The sequence below is a fragment of the Schistocerca gregaria genome, chromosome 1 (genome assembly GCF_023897955.1).
Source record: "Schistocerca gregaria isolate iqSchGreg1 chromosome 1, iqSchGreg1.2, whole genome shotgun sequence".
NCBI lineage: Eukaryota > Metazoa > Arthropoda > Insecta > Orthoptera > Acrididae > Schistocerca > Schistocerca gregaria.
Genome location: NC_064920.1, coordinates 1030327224 through 1030350090, shown reverse-complemented (window position 1 = coordinate 1030350090; position 22867 = coordinate 1030327224). Strand labels below are relative to the sequence as shown.

General features: G+C 37.3%; 1 protein-coding gene across 2 annotated transcripts in view; it reads right to left on the bottom strand.

Annotated features, from left to right (window-relative positions):
* LOC126279056 (U11/U12 small nuclear ribonucleoprotein 48 kDa protein-like) overlaps positions 1 to 22867 on the bottom strand; it is a 75296-nt gene that overhangs the window by 13563 nt on the left and 38866 nt on the right. For both annotated transcript variants that reach the window (XM_049979496.1, XM_049979487.1), the window contains exon 4: positions 6062 to 6212. In XM_049979496.1, the coding sequence (XP_049835453.1) occupies positions 6062 to 6212 (151 nt within the window). The remainder of the gene's footprint in view (positions 1 to 6061; positions 6213 to 22867) is intronic.

Sequence of the window (22867 nt, the reverse complement as noted above, 5' to 3'; positions counted from 1 at the left end):
ACAGTGTAGGCAGGTCAGTTGGTAGATCACGTGGGTGCTTTCACACGTGATCTACCAACTGACCTGCCTACACTGTGACGTGGGTGCTTTCACACGTGATCTACCAACTGACCTGCCTACACTGTGACGCTTTCTACGTGGGAATGACCAACTGTCCATTCGCATGAATGGACACAGGCAGAAAGTGTTTGTTGGTAATGATGATCACCCTGTGGCTAAACATGCCTTGATGCACGGCCAGCACATCTTGGCACAGTGTTACACCGTCCGGGTTATCTGGATACTTCCCACCAACACCAACCTATCCGAACTCCGGAGATGGGAACTTGTCCTTCAATATATCCTCTCTTCTCGTTATCCACCAGGCCTCAATCTCCGCTAATTTCAAGTTGCCGCCACTCATACCTCACCTGTCATTCAACATCATCTTTGCCTCCACACTTGTGCCTCAACGGACATCTCTGCCCAAACTCTCTGCCTTTAAATATGTGTGTGTGTGTGTGTGTGTGTGTGTGTGTGTGTGTGTGTGTGTGTGTGTGTGCGTGCGTGCGCGCCCGCGAGTATATACCTATCCTTTTTTCCCCCTAAGGTAAGTCTTTCCGCTCCCGGGATTGGAATGACTCCTTACCCTCTCCCTTAAAACCCACATCCTTTCATCTTTCCTTTTCCTTCCCTCTTTCCTGACGAAGCAGCCTCCGGTTGCGAAAGCTCGAAATTTTGTGTGTGTGTTTGTGTGTTATTTTATTGTGCCTGTCTACCAGCGCCTTCCCGCTTGGTAAGTCTTGGAATCTTTGTTTTTAATATATTTTTCCCATGTGGAAGTTTCTTTCTATTTTATTTACATCATTAATTTGAACCCAAGAATGATGTTTTATCTACACATCCTGTTTCTCCACATAAATCTCCATTCCATTCTATGGTCTCCCTCCAGCACAAAACAAGCCCTTGTCAGTACCAACCCTTGTCCTGGTGGTGGAAACAGTGCTTCACTGTGTGAATAACCCTCTCAAAGTCCTACAAATGTCTTCCACGAATGACACCCTTTTAATGGACCACACAAGTGGCAATCCAAGGGGGCTTGGTCAAGGCTGTAGGGTGGATGAGGTAACACTATCCACCTCTTTTTTGCGATGCGTTCAGCAGTCCTCAGACTTGTGTGGGACTGAGTGTCATCATGTTGCAGCAAAATATTTCCTGGGTTGCTGTGCCGCAGAAGTCACCAGAAGTGTGTCTTGAGTTTTGTTAATATGTTGGCATATGCTTCTGAGTTAATGGTACCACCTATTGGCTTTACATCAATGAGAACCACACTTTCACAGTCTCAGAGCATGAGGATCATGATCCTACCAGTGGAAGCAGTTACTTTGAATTTTTTCTTCTGTGGGGAGTGGGAATGGAGCCATTCCATCAACTGTCGTTTTGTTTTGGGTTCAAAATGGTGAACCCAGGTTTCATCACTGTCACAATCCAAGACAAGAACACCTCCTCCTCAGCTTCAAAACATTGCAACAAATCAAGACAACTATTTTTTCTGTGCAAATTGTGACCCACGGTTAGACAGTCGGATCCATCTTGCACACCCTTTTGAATATCCAAGAGTGTGGATAACTGCATTCAGACTTCCTTTGTTGAATGACAGATGCAGCATCAACTACCAACTTGTAATGCATCTGTCCTTGCGAATGACAGCATCAGCTTGCTGCAACTTGTCAGGTGTGACAGCCGTGGATGTTTTCCCCGACCGTTGCAAATCATGGAGAACCGCCGAACCACCTACTGATGACCTGACCCTGCATGAACAGTGACTAACTGTAATTCTGTCGACAGCAGATGCTCACTAGACTTTGCACAAGCGTTTGTGGATATTTCCCACAGTTTCTTTCGTTGCCGTCAGAAATTCAATGATTGCTCATTGCTTGTAACATACATAACTTACAGACACCATTTTGAAATTGTCCTGCAGCTATGTTACCTGTCAGAAGTGACAGACACTTGGCGTGCTCACTCAGGAAACTTCAAACAACACATATGTAACATTTTGCATTCGTAACATTGTTTTTGGCCGAGAAAAAAAATGTAGTGCATTACTTTCTGGGAAACCCTCATACTTCTCTACATAGTCACCAGACATTTGTCATAGTGTGGTACCAACTTTCCAATACCCTTGTTATGGAAGGCACCCCCCTGTGCCTTCTGTCAGTTCTCTACACTGATCTGCAGCTTGCTGTCTGTGCCAAAATGTTGTTTCATAGCCAGTGGTTCACGTGAGCAGACATGAAAATCAGACAGTCTGGCCTGTATGGTGAGTGATCAGACATTTCTCACTGAAAACATTGTAGGGGTGTTCTCATTGCCCCTGCACTGTGAGTCTGAGAACAGTTATATTCTGTGAGCTGGATGAAATCAGACGAAATCTCTGTGGCGAAGCAAGCTGGGATAATTTTACTTCCCCTCTTGTTTTGCCACCTGCCTCCTTAAATTCATTTTTTCAGTTTTAACTGATTATCATTAACATACGTGAATATAATCTGCATTTTCATGAAAGAGAAAGGTTGGCCCTTAGTCCAAGTATATAACACCAGATCTAATTTCGTGCTTAGTTTTATGTATGTAATTGATTTTCTAATTTATTTTGACTGTTACTAGTTAGTATCTTTTATTACAGCGTGAAATCAGTAATTGTTTCGTAACTTAAATTCTTCTGTTGACATATAAACAAATATAAATTCTATACTAATTATAAACATTTGGAAGACGAAATACTAGTAATCTTAAAGTATCTATTTGACTCTATTCGAAAACATGTTAGCAAAACCAGCTCTTCATTAATTCCAAAGTAATTAACAGTTTTGTCAAAAGTATTGTTTACATAATGATGTATGTTAATTTCATCATTTAAACAAATAATTCAGCCTAAACCTTGTAGTAGAAGAAACTGTTAAAATGAACAATTTTTTTGATGTATTCAGTTAATTTAATGAGTTAAGTTTTAGTTGTAATTTCAGTAAATTAAGCTTCGAACAATGTGTGGTTTAGGCCCCTATTATTGTGGTGATATGTAAGGGCCCGATTTTTGGTCCCGAGACAATCAGTCCATGACCAAGTTTCAGATGAGGAACTTGTGTTGGTTGAAACGACATCAATGCATCAACTTAACAATGAAATAAGTGATACACCAATAGGCTGTGTGTTAAAGCAATTTATTCGTAAGACTGTGAACTGTATGGTTAGGTTTTTACTGCTCGTTGATGTTCAACAGGAAACTATTGTAGCAGTATATGGATGTTCACCTGCAAACTATTAATGAGGCTTATCAAAAGTTGGACAATAGTGCACTGGACATATATAACTATGTATGATTGGGGGGTAGTGAAAAGTGAAAGTAAAAGACTGAACGGCAACTGTGCATCTGTCAACTACATCATTTACAGTAGACAGTAGCTGCACATCCAACCCCTAATTTTTCAGCCAGTACGTCGACACTGAGGACAATCAAAGAAGAAATAAAGTAGGTGAATTGCTACATTTCCCACAGACACTCATACTTGGTGTGAGAAACTATTTTCTATGCATCTTTATGTGCTCACTGTGCACTCAGAACTGAAAAGAGTAACATGACATGACCAATGAGCATACTGTTGAACCCATTTATGTAAATCTTCATTGGATTTTCACTGAGGTTTCCATTTGGCGACTGATTGGACCTCACATTCTAAACAGCCCTTGAACATACAGTATGTGAAAGAAATTTCTCTTCTTCCAGCAGCAGTATACTGTAAATCAAAGGAAGTATGAAGTGTTCCTACTGACTGGAAACATAAGAACATCATTCCCATTTTCCAGAAAAGCTTTCAACATGACACAAAAAAACAATGGATCATAGAATTTTGAAATACTGTTTTATCCTTGTGTCTTTTGATTTCTCTGGTGACCAAAAATCTGTTTTATAGGGAACAACACAGATTATGTAAACAACATTGCACGAAACACAGATCACTCTGGTCATCCAAGAGATCCAGAAGTAAGTAGATTCTGGCACCCATGTTGATGCCATAGTCTTGACTTCCAAAAGGTGTTCAATAAAGCTTGCAATGTTACCTAATGAATGAAATATTTGCATATGGCATATCAGACTAGATTTATGACTGGAATGAGAAGTTCCCAGCAATTACAATACAGCATGTCATTCTTAACGGTCAGAAACCTTCAGAGGCAAAATTAACTCCAGGCATGCCTGAAAGGATTTTTATAGGATCATTATTGTGCACAGTGAAAGTGGTACACAAAGTACCCTTCACCACACACTATAATGTGGCTTGCTGAGGATGGATGTGGATGACGGTCTTTCTCGATAGTTCTCTGGTTTTGAAAGGCACTTTCATGTTTTCATTTCATACAGTTGGGCATTTGGATTTTGATTATTCCCACAAAAGAAAGAACGGAAAGAAATATTTACGGGGAGTGGCAAATACACATAGAATTTCTAAGGAAAGTTATGAACAATAACACTATACAATAGAAATTTGAATTAATGGAAAGCTACTCAAAAATTACTAATGGAAAGATTTAATTTCATGTACACAATGAAATACATCTCTTCCAGATTCAATTTTTACTCTGCAGTGGAGTGTGCACTGATATGAAAGTTCCTGGCAGGATTAAAACTGTGTTAACACTGTTCACTTTACTTCATGGGACCTTCCTCATGATTTTTTGTATACAGGCCTCATTCAGAAAGTGACACAATGATAAATGTAACAATTATGTAACAATTACTGCAACCTTTACAGCCTATTAAACGTAGAAATAAGTCAAAGCATTAATATCTTACAATTAGTCATAGTCTTATGTGTTTAGTTAACCTAAATTGTTGCCGAAGATGAACACACATCATGAATACATAAGAGAAAATAAATTGACACTGTGGAAAATTCTCACAGAACGTACATATTTTAGGAGTCAAGGGGATCACTCTGTGAATAGCAGAAGCATTGAGTCACGAGAGTATAAACCGAGAAGAAAAGCACTGGCAACAAGGCTGACTGACAATACAGGGGAGAGAAAGTTACGAGACAGTAACAAAGGGAGGTCGATAAAAGGTTTAGGATAGAAGAAAGCCACTAGGTGCTATAAATAGTAAGGGAAGTTCAGGCAGAATGTAGATAATTTAAGAGTAAAGAAGACCACTCACTGAATAAGCATTGGACTGATGACAGGCACACACATGAAAGAGAAAGCTTTTCTAGCTCCACAATTATTTATGAAAAATAAATTAATGCAATTCAGTTATAAAAATAGTTAAAACAGAACAAAGTAATTAATTTTAATGTAAACTATTAATCTCTAGTAAACACACAATGTAAATGGTATTACCCTCTGTTATATGGTGTTACCATTTGGTAACTAACTGTAAATTTACATATAATGCTAAGGAAACTGGTTGTATATGCATGATGTTGACATCTGGCAACAAATACAATCTGGCTGCATCAAGCATTACTACGTTGGCAGAAACCGCTCAAAACTGATAATGTCTGCTGAAGGTCAAGTGTACATAAACACACGTGAAAGTAACTGAAAGAGTAAATTATTTCTGTCATTTGAATCACAAGTAGTTACATTTTTGAGGTATGTAAAATGATTTTTAATGATAGCACAGATTTTGTTTCCCCCTCGGTAACACAATGATTAATAAATAACAAATAATTTCAGTTTGTTGCTATATGGCAACAGTTACTGAATAAATCAAAATTTATATTTTCAACCTGTTACATAGTATTTTGCGTGCCAGACCCTAACCCCATATATGTTTTTCACTTTAATTGGTTCCCTAAAAAGGGTCATGCAATACAGGGTTAATTTCTGTCATAGAAATAATTAAAAATATTTCGTATCTTGACTAAGAATATTATGAAAAGGATAGTTGCTAAACTTTTTGTAATAGGGTTACACTCAAAACCGGATTTTCCATGATTGAATATCTTGACTAAGAGCACAAAAGTTTCAGATACTACGAGACTTTATAAACAAATTAAATAAATAATATAAGATATCAACTTACGAGATACTGAGCTCGTCTGCTTTCAGAAATGCTGGAGGCATTGTATTCGCAACAGCATAATTATAAAGAGCGAGCCTTTCAGAACTGCTAAAGTCGGACATTAGCCTCTCTGCTGTCTGTGGCACATTTCTCGCCTCAAGTGTTGAATTATCTGAAAAAATATCATTTCATCACATTTACAACAAATCTATTTGTCAACTACATCACTGTGACTAAGTTCATCACAACAACTTCATAACAACAATATTATAATTGTGCTCATCATGAAATACAAAATAATGATGAAGGACACATTATCTTTGCTGTCAGCCTTGTACAATAACGTTCTAATGGGATATCTAACTTTTTTCATCATTTCAAATCATGTTGTTTTGAGAACAAAATGAAGATAGTTCATCCCATCCTCCATCGAATATTTCATACAACATGAATTATATCAAAATCAGTTGCTGCTCGGGACACAGAGGAAGCAATCAGTGGCAGACAATAACATTTAAAAATAGGCTACGCTAATGCGCAAAATCAGAGTTTGTCTTTACAAATGTCTGCTTGTGTCTGTGTATGTGCGGATGGATATGTGTGTGTGTGCGCGAGTGTACACCTGTCCTTTTTTTTCCCCCTAAGGTAAGTCTTTCCGCTCCCGGGATTGGAATAACTCCTTACCCTCTCCCTTAAAACCCACAGACTTTCGCCTTTCCCTCTCCTTCCCTCTTTCCTGAAGAAGCAACCGTCGGTTGTGAAAGCTAGAAATTCTGTGTGTGTGTGTTTTATTTATTGTGCCTGTCTACTCGCACTTTCCCGCTTGGTAAGTCTTGGAATCTTTGTTTTTAATATATTTTTCCCATGTGGAAGTTTCTTTCTATTTTATTTATAACATACTTACATTAATTTACTTTCTCTCAGGCTTCAAGCCCAAAGACGACAGAGGTAGTGTGTATGAGTTGTGCATGTACGAACATTTGTGTGTTTTTCTAAACCTGAAGAAGGACTTCGTCCATTAGCTTAGCCTAGTTTTAAATATGCCTATCTGCTGCTCAACATTTCCTTTACGTGGAAAGCAGTAATCTAGCCTAATCTGCATTGTTGTTATTCCAGTCAGGATTTTCAATTGTTTAAATACTTCATACAATTTGACAGACTAAATATGTCTGCCTGTTTGAACTACACAACAAATCAAGATTGATAACTCAGCTATGCCAATTTGCTATTAAATTTACATCTATACTCTGCAAACCACTGTGAAATGCATAGCAGAGGGTACTTTTATTGCACCATTTATTAGTAGTTTTTTCCTTTCTATTTATATACAGAGCATGGAAAGAATGCTTATTTGAAGGCCTTTGTATCTACTGTAATAAACCTATTCTCTTTGTGATCGCTATGGTAGTGCTACTTAGGGCTTGTTGTATATTCCTAGATTCATCACTGGGGCAGTTCGCATCTGTCTTCAAAACTCCGCCACTTCACTTCACTTAGACTCTCTGTGACACACTCCCAAATGTCAAACAAAACAGTCACAATAAGTGCTGCCCTTCTTTGTATAAGTTCAATATCCCCCATTAGGACTATTTGGAACACATCGTACATACTTGAGCAATACTCTAGGATAGGTGGTATGAATGTTTGGCATACAATCACCTTTATAGACCAATTTCATTTCCCTAGTATTCTACCACCTGCTTTACCTATGGGATCATTCAGTTTCATATCTCTACAGATTGTTACTCCCAGGGATTTGTACAAGTTGATTGATTCCAACTGTGACTCACTGATATTGTATCATAGGATAATGAGTGGTTTACTTTATTTTTTAAGGTGCACAAAAATATGTTTCTGTACATTTCAAGCAAGTACGCAATCTTCGCATGAAATCTTCTAGAGATCTGACTGAATATTTGGGCTCCTTATTTTAGATAGTATTTCAATAGAGACAACTGCATCACCTGTGGAAAGTCTAAGATCATCTGCAAGGTCATTAATATACAATGTGAACAGTAAGGGTACCAACTTGCTTCCTTGGGGAACACTTGAATTTACTTCTACATCTGTTGATGATTATACAGCCAAGATAACGTGCCATCTCATCTCCACCAAGAAATTCTTAATTCAGTGACAAATCTCAATCAATACACCATATGATGATACTTTCGATAATAAATGTATGTGTGGTACTGACTCAAATGCCTTTCAGAAGTCAAGAAATACTGCAGCTACAAGACTGTCCTGATCCGTGACTTTCAGGATGTCATGTGAGAAAAGTGAGTTGAGTTTCACACGAATGATGTTTTCAGAATCCGTGCAGGTTGACATGGTGGAAGTCATTCTGTTTGAGGCATCTGATTACATTTTAGCCCCAAAAATGTTCTAATATTCCACAACAAATACATGTCAAGTATATTGGATGGTAGTTTTGTGGATCACTTCTGATGCCCTTCTTGCATATGGGTGTGACCTGTGCTTTCTTCTAACTACTGGGCAAAGTTTTCTGTTGGAAGGATTTTCAGTACATTTTATTTAAAATAGGGGCTAACACAGCCACAAATTCAATATAGAATCTGATATGGATTCCATCAGGCAGCTCTGTAGCTTTGTTCAGTTTTAAAGATTCCTGATATTTTTCAATGCCACTTACACTAATATCTTTTTCACTCATCTTTGCAGTTAGTTATTATCATGTTACACAGATCATTTGCATGACACATCACAATGATGTGGAAAGAGTTATTTTACATTCAAATTACACCTTCATTTATACGCTGGCTACATGCTGATCATTTAAAAGGTGGTGTTTTTTTTTTCTTTTTTTAGAAATTCAGATTGAAGTTAGTAATTCCTACCCACCACCTTCTATACATTATAACTACAGAAATTCTTCAACAGAACGGAAAGAGTTGTCCAGCAGTAACGTTTTCAGTTTGTTATCAAATTTTACTTTGCATTGGGTAAGTTATCAAAAATGTTGGTTGCAGTATTGTGCACCCCTTTCTGCATCAAGACAAACCTTAATATGGAGTATTGAATGACATTTTACATTCTGGTACTTTAATTATGTACATCACTGTTCCTTTTGAGCTACAGTGGATTATTTACAACAAACTTCTTGGGAAATAAATATTCTGTGAAACAGTTGTCAGAATGCCCAGCTCCCTAAATAGATGTCTACAAGATGATCATCGGTGAGCACCGCATACTGTTCTTACAACATGTTTTTGAGCAATGACGAGTTCTTTCTTAAACATGAGTTATTACAGAACATTATTCCATAAGTCACTCAATGAAACTATGCAAAATACGTCAACTTAGTGATTAGTCTCTCCCAAATATTTCCAATGATTCTAAGTTATTTTATGCATTTCAAAATCATCTTTTTCCAGTTTAAATTCTCGTCATTATGGATAGCTAAAGTTTTTGAAATTTCTATGATAGTTGTTATTTCTACACAACATTTCATACATATACATTTTTTTTTTAGAACCTATAAATGTGCTGAACTAAATACGTTGTGTCTTTCTGAAATTTACAGTAAGACCCTTTACAGACAATCAGTCAACAATAGCTTTAAGACACTATTTACCATTTCTTCTGTTGCAGTATGCATGCTAAGGTTGGTTAGAACAGTAGTGTTATCTGCAAAAAGCTCTAAATCTGCTTGTTGTATACTGGACAAAATATCGTTTACACATACGAGGAACAACAGCGAATCTAAAACTGAGCCTTGGGGAATCCCATGTGTGTCTTCTCCTCAGTCAAAAGAATCTTCCCCAATTACAATGATTGAATTCGTAAGTACAACTTTCTGCATTCTTTTGGTTAGATATGACGTTACCCATTGGTTGGCTGTACCACCAATTGCATAAAACTTCAGTTTGTCTAGATGAAAACTGTGAGTCACAAAATCAAATACCTTTGATAGGTTCCAAAAAATACTAACCAGTATTAGTTTGTTATTTAATGGTGGTAAATTTGATGAGTGAATGTGTAAGTAGCAGGGCTGATGATAAAATACCAATATATCGATATTTTTTCCAAAAGATATCGATATATATCAGCAATTTTTTTTCCACTTATATATCGATATCGAAATGGCAATATCGAGTGCCAATATTTTAATTTTATATCATATTTTACCACAGTTTTCAACACATATTTGAAGTTTTTTTTTAATTGTAGTAGAACATAATTTTACTTTCAGTGTGTGAAGGATTCTTACTACTTTTTCAGCTTTTATCATGTCCAGTCTTTCCCTCTGACTGTCTGAAGCAAGTACATATGGGTCAAAGAAGTCCAGTTGCACTGAGGGGCAGCAGTGAGAGTGGAATAACAAGGTATCTGATATGAAGAAATAGCACACCAATTGTGTTAAAAAACAATTTTTAATGCAATTAGTGTGCTAATTCTTCACATCAGCACTCTTCACAAATACTTGCTGAAACTGATGAACAAAAATCTAAATGACAAGATTGGACTTTGCAGTGAAAAGAGACGTGAGAGGAAATGCTGATGTAATCGGCGCTTGGTGCTACCAACAGAAACTGCAATGTTTAACTTCACCACACTATTTTGACCCAACTGCTAGCTCGTGGGTGTTTGCAGAAATGAAAAAACAGGGACGTCAGCAAGAAGAGTTCTAGGCAAATCACATATGTGACGAAACCAAACGATGGATCCATCAAACACCTTCTATTGTGTCACTTACCTGTAAACAATAATGATCGTATGACATTGTTGGCCGGGAGGCCCCATGCGGGGAAGTTCGGCCGTTGTATTGCAAGTTCTTTTTAGTTGACGCCACTTCGGCGACTTGCACGCCACTGATGATGAAATGATGAACAACACACACCACCCAGTCATCACAAGGTAGAGAAAATTCCTGACCCCGTCGGGAATCAAACCCGGGACCCCGTGTGCAGGAAACGAGAACGCTACCGCAAGACCACGAGCTGTGGACTCATTTACCTGTAGTTACCATTGTTAGTAAAGTGGTTATCACCAAGCATGAAAACGTGAACGTGCATTTTTTTTCCTTTCAATTCTTGCTCTACAGGGGATAAGCAGGCTGCTACATTGTTTATGTACAGAATATCTAATAATAAATAAATAATTAAATATACAGCTCTAAAACTGGCAGTGTATTTACAAAGTGCACCCGATTTTTTTGCCATTGATATATCAATAATCAACGTACCAAAGGCCAAGACATTTTCTTAATTATTGATATATCGGATTCCGGATATTTTTAAAAATATCAACAGTCCTAGTAAGTGGCATTCTCAATTGAGCAATTCTTCTGAAATTCAAATTATTATTCATTGAGGATATTATTATTGCTCAGGTGGGATGCTATTCTAGAATACATCTCCTTAAAAATTTTGAAAAAAGGCGTCAGTACTGGAACAGGTCAGTAGTTATTGACATCACTGTCACCTTTCTTATAGAGGGGTTTTACAATGACATATGAGACATAATCAAAAAGTAATGGGATTTTTTTAATTTTACAAGTTTTACAAGTCTGATTTTCAAAACTTTTTTTTAATCTGGTTGGTACACAAGGTCCTGGTGTATGTTTGCATTTTCAGTTGTAATGAATATTTAGTTTATGGTTGACGGTCGGGAAGGTTATAGTTTTCGTGTTTTCAAGTGCTTGGCAGATTTTTACTTACGAAAAAGATGGATCGAAGAATTTGCATTATATTTTGCTTGAAAAATCGAATAAAGTGCAGCATTCGAAATACTGACTGTGGCTTTTGGCGAATCTATTATGAGTAAGACAAGAGTTTATTAGTGATATAAGACAATGACTGATCTGGAAGCACTAGATCATTAATTACTGATGACAATGTGGAAGAAATAAAAGAAATGGTTCTAGAAAACTGCTGAATCACTGCAAGACGGGTTGCTGATGATGTCAGCATATCCTTTGGCTTAAGCCAAGCAATTTTTTCAGATGTATTGAACATGAAACAGATGGTAACAAAGCTTGTTCCAAAATTGTTGAATTTCAACCAAGAATGTCATGTACACATTATTCAATACGACTCCGAAACCAAGGCTCAATCGCCCCAATGTAAACTGCCTGCGAAGAAAAAAAATCAACAAGTTCAGACACATGGGAAGCTCTTCTCACTATTTTTAAAAAAAATTACAATGGGGTATTGCATCACGTGTTCCTGCCTTGTGCTCATACGGTGAATAAGGAATACTGCCTGAAACTTATGTGCTGTTTGTGCGACCAGGACTGTGGCAAAAGCGCTCGTGGAAATTGCATCATGATAATGCTCCCACTCACATCTCAATGCTTTTTCATGATTTTTTGGCAAAAAAAAAAAAAAAAAAAAAAAATCATTTTTTTGCCTTAGCCACCGTATTTCCTGGGCCATGGACCCCTGCAACTTCTTTCTACTCTCAAAGCTGAAGAGAACTATGAAAGAACATCATTTTGCCACCATTGCTGAGATGATAACAGAATTGCTGAAGGAGCTGAAACCCACAAAGGAAAGTTAGTTCCAGAAGTGTCTCCAAGATTGGAAGAAGTGCTGGTACAAGTTATTATATGTGAGGGGGATTACTTGACAGGGATATAGTTGATTTCCATTACCTTTTGATCATACCCAATGTTTCAATCTCTCTGGAAAAATGCCATGAGTTAGTGAGGCATTACATATTTAATGTAGGGTTTATTATACATGTATGAATCTTTAGCACTCTGCTTGAAACACAATTAAATCCAGCTGAACTTTTATTTTTTAGAGAACTGAAGTTCACCTTTGAAGTGAAAAGCCCCAGTGCTTCATAAAAGACCAACCCAGGTGTGGCTAGGCTTAAAATTTTTGATTTTTCCACTCAAGCAATTTTATGTGCCCTAATTTATAAATTTTCAGCGTTCACAGGCAGGCATTTCTGATGCTGTTCTTGACAAACTCATTTAAAATTACTTTAAGAACATGATATTGGCCACATTTTGGTCCACTAAAGGAGTTTCTGATACTGGAACACTCAAATAATTTGCCTCTTTACAGTCGCCATTGTCTGACATTGTTCTCATCTATTCTGTATTGCAGACCTGCAGCATATCCTGAATCATTATGCATCGTTGTTATTTAAGTAAAGAAATTTATTATTGTTGCTACTAATATTTGAAAGGCCACTACACTGGGAGATGAACAATACTGAACTTCTATTTCCTTTGCAGGAGATGATTAAAATTCAATGGTCAAAACCAAAAATAAAAAAAGGTAAAATAATCATCTATCACTTTTTTACTAGCACAGAGGTTTTGCACCAGTATTTATCTTTGTTCCTGGAAAGCATGCTTGTCTATGGTGAAAGTTAGCTGTGTAATTAATGCAGTACCAGAAAATTACTACACTTCTCCCATAATTATTGTGTTATTGTTGGACTGAATAAATCTCTTCCATCCAGGAATTTCTGGCACTTGTCGAATGGGCTGCACTGAGTGGAGCAACTTACAACACATCCACAGTACGTCTTGCACGGTGGATGCGAATATGTCCGATGGAATGGGAATGATCATGTTAATGTCTAGAACTGTAATCTGCTGTAATGCATTGTTTGACTTGTACTGGAATATCTGAAACACCTATGTGACCTACTTCTTTTGAAGAGAAAGCCAATTTAAGACTCTGGCCCTCTTCAGATGTTGGGAGAGCTGAGGCTGGAATTCTGCATTTGATACCCCCTTGCTGTGAAATGCATTCCAGCCTCTGGCAGTGGACACAACAAAATTGGCTTTGTCTAATACATATTGACAGCATATTTCACTTTTGGCACATTCTTCAGTGTATTAGACAGATAACTGTGTCAGCCATTGAGCTTAATAGCTCACTTACAACTGCAAATAGGTACTCATTTAATAAATTGAAAATAATTCCCCTATGTAAATACAAGATCAGCAAAGTTAATTTGTGTACTCACCTAAGAGAACTGGACAGAAAATGCTAGAGACACATGGTCTGTCTGTAACCTAAAAAACAAGCAGCACTCATGGGGAGGGGGGGGGGGGGGGGGGAGTTGCCTTTCCCAGAAGCACACTACAGCTGCCATACAGTAGAGTAAGTCATATATGTATTCCATGTGCCCATGTAGTGTTAATACACTCTGCAGAACATAAGCACAACTGGGCATGATCTGCACACTGATTTGCCTGTGATTCACAAGATATGCTGCAGAAGTGTCAGTATAAGTTGGTGAAATACCCTGTAGTTGCGTCTGGTGACACAGGGGGGTGTAGAGAGAGGGGCAACGCACCTGATCGCTCTTCAGTTTGCAAATTTATGAAGAAAGGAAATGCATAACCACAATTTGGTGATCTACTTTCTCTCATACATCTACCCTCCCCCAACCCCCTTCTCCAGCACAACCCACCCCAGAACACAACATAATATATAATACTGTTCACTACAGTCAGATGTGGTACACACATTTTTTTAAATTTATGTCATTCAACAACAAACACTAATTTTATGCCTTTGAAACATTTGTAATAATTTATGATTTTTCCATTCCTTTCAGTGCTGAAACTGTTAGCCCTAGGGAAAAAGTGAAGAGGACCTTTTTTGCATGAAATTTAATGTAGTTTAATTTTGTACTGGGACACACTTTTGCTAAGCGCTGCGATTTTCATGTTATTTATGAAAAATTTAAAACAAGTGACCTTAAAGTGAAGCTGTGCTCATACTCCACTCTACCATTCAGGATTTTTAGTATGCTGCTCATGGCACTCCCTTCTACCACTGTACACAATTTTGCGACTACTCAAACTTTTTCCCCTAATTTTCCTTAATTGACTGAGTTACATTATTATGAGAGAATACTGCTTAAAAAATTGTTACATACATGGCCAACATGCTCTGAACATAGCAATAAATGTGGCTTTAATTTTAGGTTTGGTAACAGATACCAGAATTTAGACAGCAGAATTTTAACATGTAATATCAACAGGTTTTGTAACCAACAACATACAAAAAATACACAATACTTATTAGAAATAGAATGTAACTTTCTAAAACAGACTTCTTTCACAATATCACACAAGTACTCCCAGATTAGCTACATTTCACATGTGTATTACTTTGATATACGCACAGCAAGTGATGACTGAAAAATTGTAGCAAACAATTTCAAAAATCAAGAAGTGTCAGGACAGATAAATACTGAATGAAATGTGATGCCTAAATTGGAGTTACTATGCAAGAGAACTGTTCTCATCCCTATACTGCCAAGACAACTTTGGATGCAGAACCTAAATTCTGGAGTATAAGATGGCCATTTATTCTCTTTACTTGACTCAGAACCATCTATTGTTACCCACCTGAACCAGTTAGATGCAGTTAGCTGACAATCTCAAGAGGAGTTTTTGTTCTCTTTTATGTATTTCAGCACCACTCTGTCCTGCATTTCTCTCCAGTCACTGTATGTCTTGTAAAATATATAACTATGTAGAGGAGATGATTAATTTGTGTCTTATGAATAATAGTCACAAGGTTATTGGCAATTGAAAATATATTTTCACTACTGTTACCCATACCACTTGACCCCAGCACTTTGAATTATTTCACCCATTCTGAAAGTCAAAATTCCATTGTCTAGTCACTTGCTCCACTTCTACACAGAGCTGCTTACAAATGCTTTTCAAATCCATCCTTGTTCCAGTGCATTGCATCAGTAACAATAACTCTTCTTTGCGAATAATTCAGTGTGTTTGACAGTACTGTGTAGACTATTAAATACTATCACATAATTTTTCCTATCACATACTTTTTCCATCCAAACAGATCACATTCCTCAAAAACAAAAATCAGTTGGATAGAAGTTATCTGAATACTTGTATATATACTGTTTATACCACTAAAATCTGTAAAATCATTTCTACACAATTCCAAAATTAGCTCTTTAGTTAAAATCAAATCTAAATTGAAAATAAAGAAATTAATTAATCACTAATGGGCTAAGTTTGTAGGAGAAGTCATGTAAATCCATATATATTAATAAAAGATTTTCGTACCTTCGAACAAAATCATTTCACTAATATTAAACATAAAAAATGCAATTCCTAAAAATCATTATAATGGAGACTACTAACAGAAGTTGTTCTCTCTTCTGGAAAGAGTAATGTCACTGTCTGTAAGCAATTAGCACAGATTACTTTTCAGGTTTTTTTCTATTATGTTACGTGTCTCTTCTATTTCCTGTTTAATCATCAAAGAGAATCATATAATAGGGTTGATTTTTATTACTTCAGTATTCTTTCTAATAATTTGTATGCTTACACTGAAAACCAGTAAAATTGCCACAGAGCATGAGAGGGTTTTCTTCCTGTTATCCTCTCTGGTTTTCTCCCTTGACCAGGATTTTGGTAGACTATTCCTATGCTTTTTCTCATATCCTTACGCTTTCTTAGTTTCTTTTCCTCCATCTATTTCCTATCTTGTATCGCAACTAGCCTCTCATTATGAAAGCTAGCAATTTCGCTTCTTTCTGTATGTTTCCATCTGCTACTACTTGGTGAGATTTTGTCTATCCATATTACAAACATATACACCCCATTGTTCACTTTTGTAGATATAATAATATTTTATTCAATCTCCAGAGAAGGAAAATTGTTTTTAGTGACTGAATAACTGACAACAGAAGCCTGAAATATTATAAGGAAACAACCTAATCAGTTGTAAGAGTCTCTTTTTGGTGTCTTCATTTACTATTTCAGTGTATTTACTGTGTATGGGACAGACACAACCACCTTGTCCTTAAGCATGGAGAACTCACATTCTCACTTAATTCTGTGCAATCTCATACATTATTTCATTCTCATTTCACTCTTCATCATAAATACTACCGCTCACTGGCATGGCCACTGAATCAACATAATCCATGTCACTGTCATGACGATATACAACACAGCTTATTGTATCACAGCAATAGATCTTGCTTTGCAAGCTTTGAGATTTAGAGCATTTTGGGAAACTTACATCCTCAAGATGGTTCGTTTAGCATTGAGAAATAGTTTTCTCAAATGTCTAATTTTATCGGCAAACATTTCTTTGTCAGTCATCACAATAAATAATGATATGCCTAATACATGCACTTCCATGTCTTACTGTAGCAGCATCATAATACAACATACAGTTGTGTGATGAACAATACAATTTTGTTTGTGGGATTGGGATTTCTCAGTGTTGTTTCAGTGACAGTATGTCTATATACTATACTCAAACTGGAAATTGAAACATTCGTCACTCCTACTGCGACTAAACACATGACATTATTTAATTACTTAGTTTCTCATTTACTATCTGCAACTGGTGAAAACTGTCTCATGCAGTACATTAACTTACATCTGTATTCGAAAATCAGATATTTGTTTAAAGGATATGAAAAAGGATACCGCAGCTGAAAAGGTTTACTTTTTCTTTCAAGCAACAGAATCCATATGTAATCAGACACAATATGCTGAAAAATAAAAGAGTGATTGATAAATTTTAACTCAGTACATAAAAAGATAAATCAGATTCCTAACTTTTTTAACATTTAAGACTATAAATTCAATAATGAGAAATTGTATTATGAGAATTAACAGTATTTCTAGAATATATTTACACAAAATAATTTAGTAAACTCAAAGATTGCTGAAATATACTACCAGCTTAAATACGTGTCTTTAAAAATCTTTGCAGCAGATTAAAATCTCACTCCTGTGCAGACAGATAACCTGAAGTATGTCATGTGAAAGGCATTGAATTTAATAATAATAAATAAAATGTTTCCTTAACCTTAAACACTTATTTTTCTGAAAATGAGGGATAATGATGAACAAATATGATATCCTTTAGAACTAATTTAATTAGAACGTATGACACTGAGATGTGTAAGGTGTCGCTCAAATACAGAGACTTGGCAGAGGCAGTGAAGGTGAAATGCAGAAGTTAGCATTTAAGGAGCAAAATGAAAAATAAATAAATGGGCGATAACAAATTGATAGTACAGCAAAAGCTGAGATGAAATACTAATCGAACAAAACTTGCAATGTGAATGCAAGTGCATGCCGCTCTCCCCCCCTCCCTCACACGCACGCACGCACGCACGCACACGCACACGCACACGCACACGCACACGCACACGCACACGCACACGCACACGCACACACACAAAGTGATAGAGAGAGGTAGAGAGAATATTACTTGAAAACATACAAAGAGCAGAGACCATTGAAAATCAAAATAAATGAACATGTACTGACAACGACAAGATCACTGGAGACCAAACACAAAATTGGACTGTAATGGAAATTCACCCTGCCCTTTCAAGAGAATGATCAAGGGAGTTATGGAAATCACAAAAGCCCTAAACCAGAATAGCCTGATGAGGATTTAAAAAGCTGGTGTCCTAATTTTGAGTCCAGTGCCTTACCATTTACTCACTGAGTGACTCAGAGTAAGGAAAGAAGTTTCAGAGACTTTTCTGCTAAGGGCTTGGGAGGTGATGCTGGAGGTGAGGAATCACTGGAATGCCTGGAGTAGGTGATTTCAGGGAAAAGCAGATATCCACTGTGACTATGGCCAGAATTGTTCAAGGCAGTGTTCACTATTCAGCCTGTTTCTTGTGGGTGGGACAGGGTGATCTAGTATTTCAGATGAGACTTACTTGAATAAGAGGATACCTTTAACTCCAGCAATGTGGTTAAACTTAGGTGTAGAGTTGAAGGATAGGCCTTTTGATAGAACACATGCTTGTCAGGAGCAAAGAATGGCTTACATAAGTACTACTGAAAAGACTATTGTTGTGAAGGGTTGGGATGTGATTGTGCCTCTGGTTTGGCATGAAAGAGAAATATTCTGGGAGTGGTAGGTTAAATAAACAATGAAGGTGGGTTTATTGGCTAGGAAGAGAGTTTGCTGAAGGCAATGTTGTGGCTGACAGCTGTAGGAAAGTGACACTTTATATGAAGTTTTTGACCAACATAGTGGAGTGCTTCCTGAGGTGGTGCGAATGTTTTACTGATGTTTATGGCTGGCTTCAAAGAGAACGAGTCTTTATATGCTTACAGAAACAGGTAATGAAATGTATATAATTTCAAGTATACAGGAGCACTTGGGAGTTTCACTTGGCAGAAGTAATATATAAGGTTTGGTCACAGAATGGAGTTTAAGAACAGACTATATAAAGGTGAACTGCATCTGGAGATGGGAACTTTTAACATAAGATCTTTAGGGGAGAAAAATTTGAGGAACTCTAACTTAGATATGGCAAAGGCAGACTTGCCGATAGAGCTTATCTGATACCTTTTCTTCTTGTCAGCTTAGTGTCTGAATAAACTGCTCCCCATAACTTTCAAATCTCTCCCAACAAATTTCTATTTTATCACTGAAAACAGAAACTAGTTTTCTTAAACTTATGAGAATTATTTTGCTTTTCAAAGATTTCTAGGGGGAGTATTGGGTGTTGTACCTCCTGAAGGTATGTGCTGGACCATCCTTGAGTTTTTGAATAATGTATGTTCATTGTTGTAGTTGTGGTCTTCAGTTCTGAGACTGGTTTGATGCAGCTCTCCATCCCACTCTATCCTGTGAAAGCTTCTTCATCTCCAACTAACTACAGCACCCTACAACCTTCTGAATGTGCTTAGTTCATCTCTTGGCCACCCTGTATGATTTTTACCCTCCACGCTGCCCTCCAATACAAAACTGGTCATCCCTTGATGCCTCAGAACATGTCCTACCAACCGATGCCTTCTTCTAGTCAAGTTGTGCAGCAAATTCCTCTTCTCCCCACTTCTCTTCAGTACCTCCTCATTAGTTACATGATCTATGCATTTAATCTTCAGCATTATTCTTTAGCACCACATTTCAAAAGCTTCCATTCTCTTCTTTTCTAAACTATTTATGGTCCATGTTTCACATCCATACATGGCTACACTCCATAGAAATACTCTGAGAAGTGACATCCTGACACTTAAATCTATACTTGAGGTTAACAAATTTCTCTTCTTCAGAAATTCTTTCCTTGCCATTGCCAGTCTACATTTTATATCCTCTTTACTTTGACCACCACCAGTTATTTTGCTCCCCAAATAGCAAAACATATTTACTACTTTAAGTGTCTCATTTCCTAATCTAATTCCCTCGACATCACCTGATTTAATTCATTATCCTCGTTTTACTTTTGTTAATGTTCACCTTATATCCTCCATCAAGACACTGTCAATTCCATTCAACTGCTCTTCCAAGTTCTTTGCTTGCTGTCTCTGACAGAATTACAATGTCATCGCCAAACCTCAAAGCTTTTATTTCTTCTACCTGGACTTTAATTCCTATTCCACATTTTTCTTTTGTTTCCTTTACTGCTTGCTCAATATACAGACTGAATAACATCAGAGATAGACTACAACCCTGTCTCAACCAATGCTGCCCTTTCATGCCCTCGACTCTTGTAATTGCCATCTGGTTTCTGTACAAATTGTAAATAGCCTTTCGCTCCCTGTATTTGACCCCTGCAACCTACAGAATTTGAAAGACAGTATTCCAGTCAACATTGTCAAAAGCTTTCTCTAAGTTGACAAATGTTAGAAATGTAGGTTTGCCTTTCCTTATCCTATCTTCCAAGACAAAATGTGGGGTCAGTATTGCTGACTTATTAAGCTGATAGTTCGGTAATTTTCACACCTGTCAAACCTGCTTTCTTTGGGACTGGTATTATTATATTCTTCTTGAAGTCTAAGGATATTTCACCAGTCTCATACATCTTGCTCACCAGATGGTAGAGTTTTGTCAGGAATGGCTCTCCCAAGGCTATCAGTGGTTCTAACGGAATGTTGTCTCCTCCCGCGACCTTGTTTTGGCTTAGGTCTTCCAGTGCTTCGCATAGTATCATATCTCCCATTTCATCTTCACTTATGTCCTCCACCATTTCCATAATATTGCCATCAAGTACATCACCCTCGTATAGATGTGCTCTATCCTCCTTCCATCTTTCTGCTTTCCCTTCTTTGCTTAGAACTGGTTTTCCATCTGAGCTCTTGATATTCATACAATTGGTTCTCATTTCTCCAAATGTCTCTTTCATTTTCCTGTAGCCAGTACCTATCTTACCCCTAGTGATATATGCCTCAACATCCTTACATTTGTCCTCTAACCATCCCTGCTTAGCCATTTTGCACTTCCTGTCAATCTCATTTTTGAGACGTATGTATTCCTTTTTGCCATCTTCATTTACTGCATTTTTATATTTTCTCCTTTCATCAATTAAATTCAATATCTCTTCTTTAACCCAAAGATATCTACTAGTGATGGTCTTTTAACCTACTTTATCCTCTGCTACCTTCACTATTTCATCTCTCAAAGCTACCCTTCTTCTTCTACTGCATTTCCTTCCCCTGTTCTTGTCAATCATTCCCTAATGCTCTCTCTGAAACTCCTGAAGCATCAAATAAGAGACAAATAAATCTACAGTTACTCATACTGTAACTCTCAGGCAAACATTAACTTAGAGGGTTGTCCCTACGTGGAAGATCAGAGAAAGCTCGCTGAATTCCTGGTTGATAAAGGGTACAAGGGAAATACAACACCTTCTGTGAACTAACAAAACTGTAAAGAAAACTCTAATAACAAATCAAGCTATGATAGGACTAGCGAGCCAGTAGTTGATAAAATTACATGCTTTCAAACATACAATAAGTCTCCCAAAGGATGAATATAATGGAAGATAACCTAGGTATTCTCTATGACAAGATTCGATTCACTGAACACACAGGTGCTGACAGGATAAAGAGTGACAATCTTGATGAATAGGAGGAGACTTGATAATCTACAACAGTCAGAAACATGGTGAAAGATAAAGGACATATGGCACTGAGCATTGGATATAGGCTGCACTGGAGTGGGAATGAGGAAGAAGGAAGACACTGAATGGCAGTAGTAATGAGCAAAGGATTGAAGAGAGCCACTGAATGGCTGTCGTAATGAACACAAGATTGAAAGAGGAGGTGAAGTGACAGGATGATGAAGATTAGAGTGAAAATAAAAGGCAAAAGGAAGGCTTTGAAAATTCTGCAAATGTATGCACACTAAGTTGATGTTCTGCAAAAGGACAAGCAGGAATTTAAAGAGGAAATTCAGGGACAACTAATTGAACAGAAGATCACAATAATGAGACACATAAATGCAGTCAGGGTTGCCACAAGTTTCCCAAAGTGAAATTCCCTGATATTTCCCTGATTTTCAGACAAGTTTTAGAATTTTTCCCTGATAAATTTTAAGATTGATTAATTGAGAGGTCATTACCCCCACAATTCCAAAATTACTCATAGAAGAAAAGGGTCTGCTAAAAGTGGATGGAACTAACAGGGGAGTCAACTATAAACCAAGGAAGTTAAAACACACACAGTAAAAGGCATAAAATGTTAGACCAAATCCAAAAACTGGAAAAAAGAGCGGTCTTTCCCGGGGAGTTGTCATGGGGTCCCAGACCGAGAAAACATAAAGAGAGGCCCCAATCACAACCACATTGCCTCTGCTTCAGGAGTAAAGCAAAACCTTATATCTGGAAATAACCACTTTCATGGAGGAAACTGAGGACCAGTTCAACCATCCATGAATTGTCTGCTAATATTAAAATTAAGAAGGGCTATTTTTAGCATGAAGGGCCAAAAGAAGGGAACATTCAACCAATATGTGGGATACTGTCAGTCTGGCTCCACAAACATATTGTGGGGGCAGTGCATGTGCACTACACATGAGGAAACAATGGGTGATCCTGTATGACCAATGTGTAGACGGCATGAAGCAGTGGACTCCT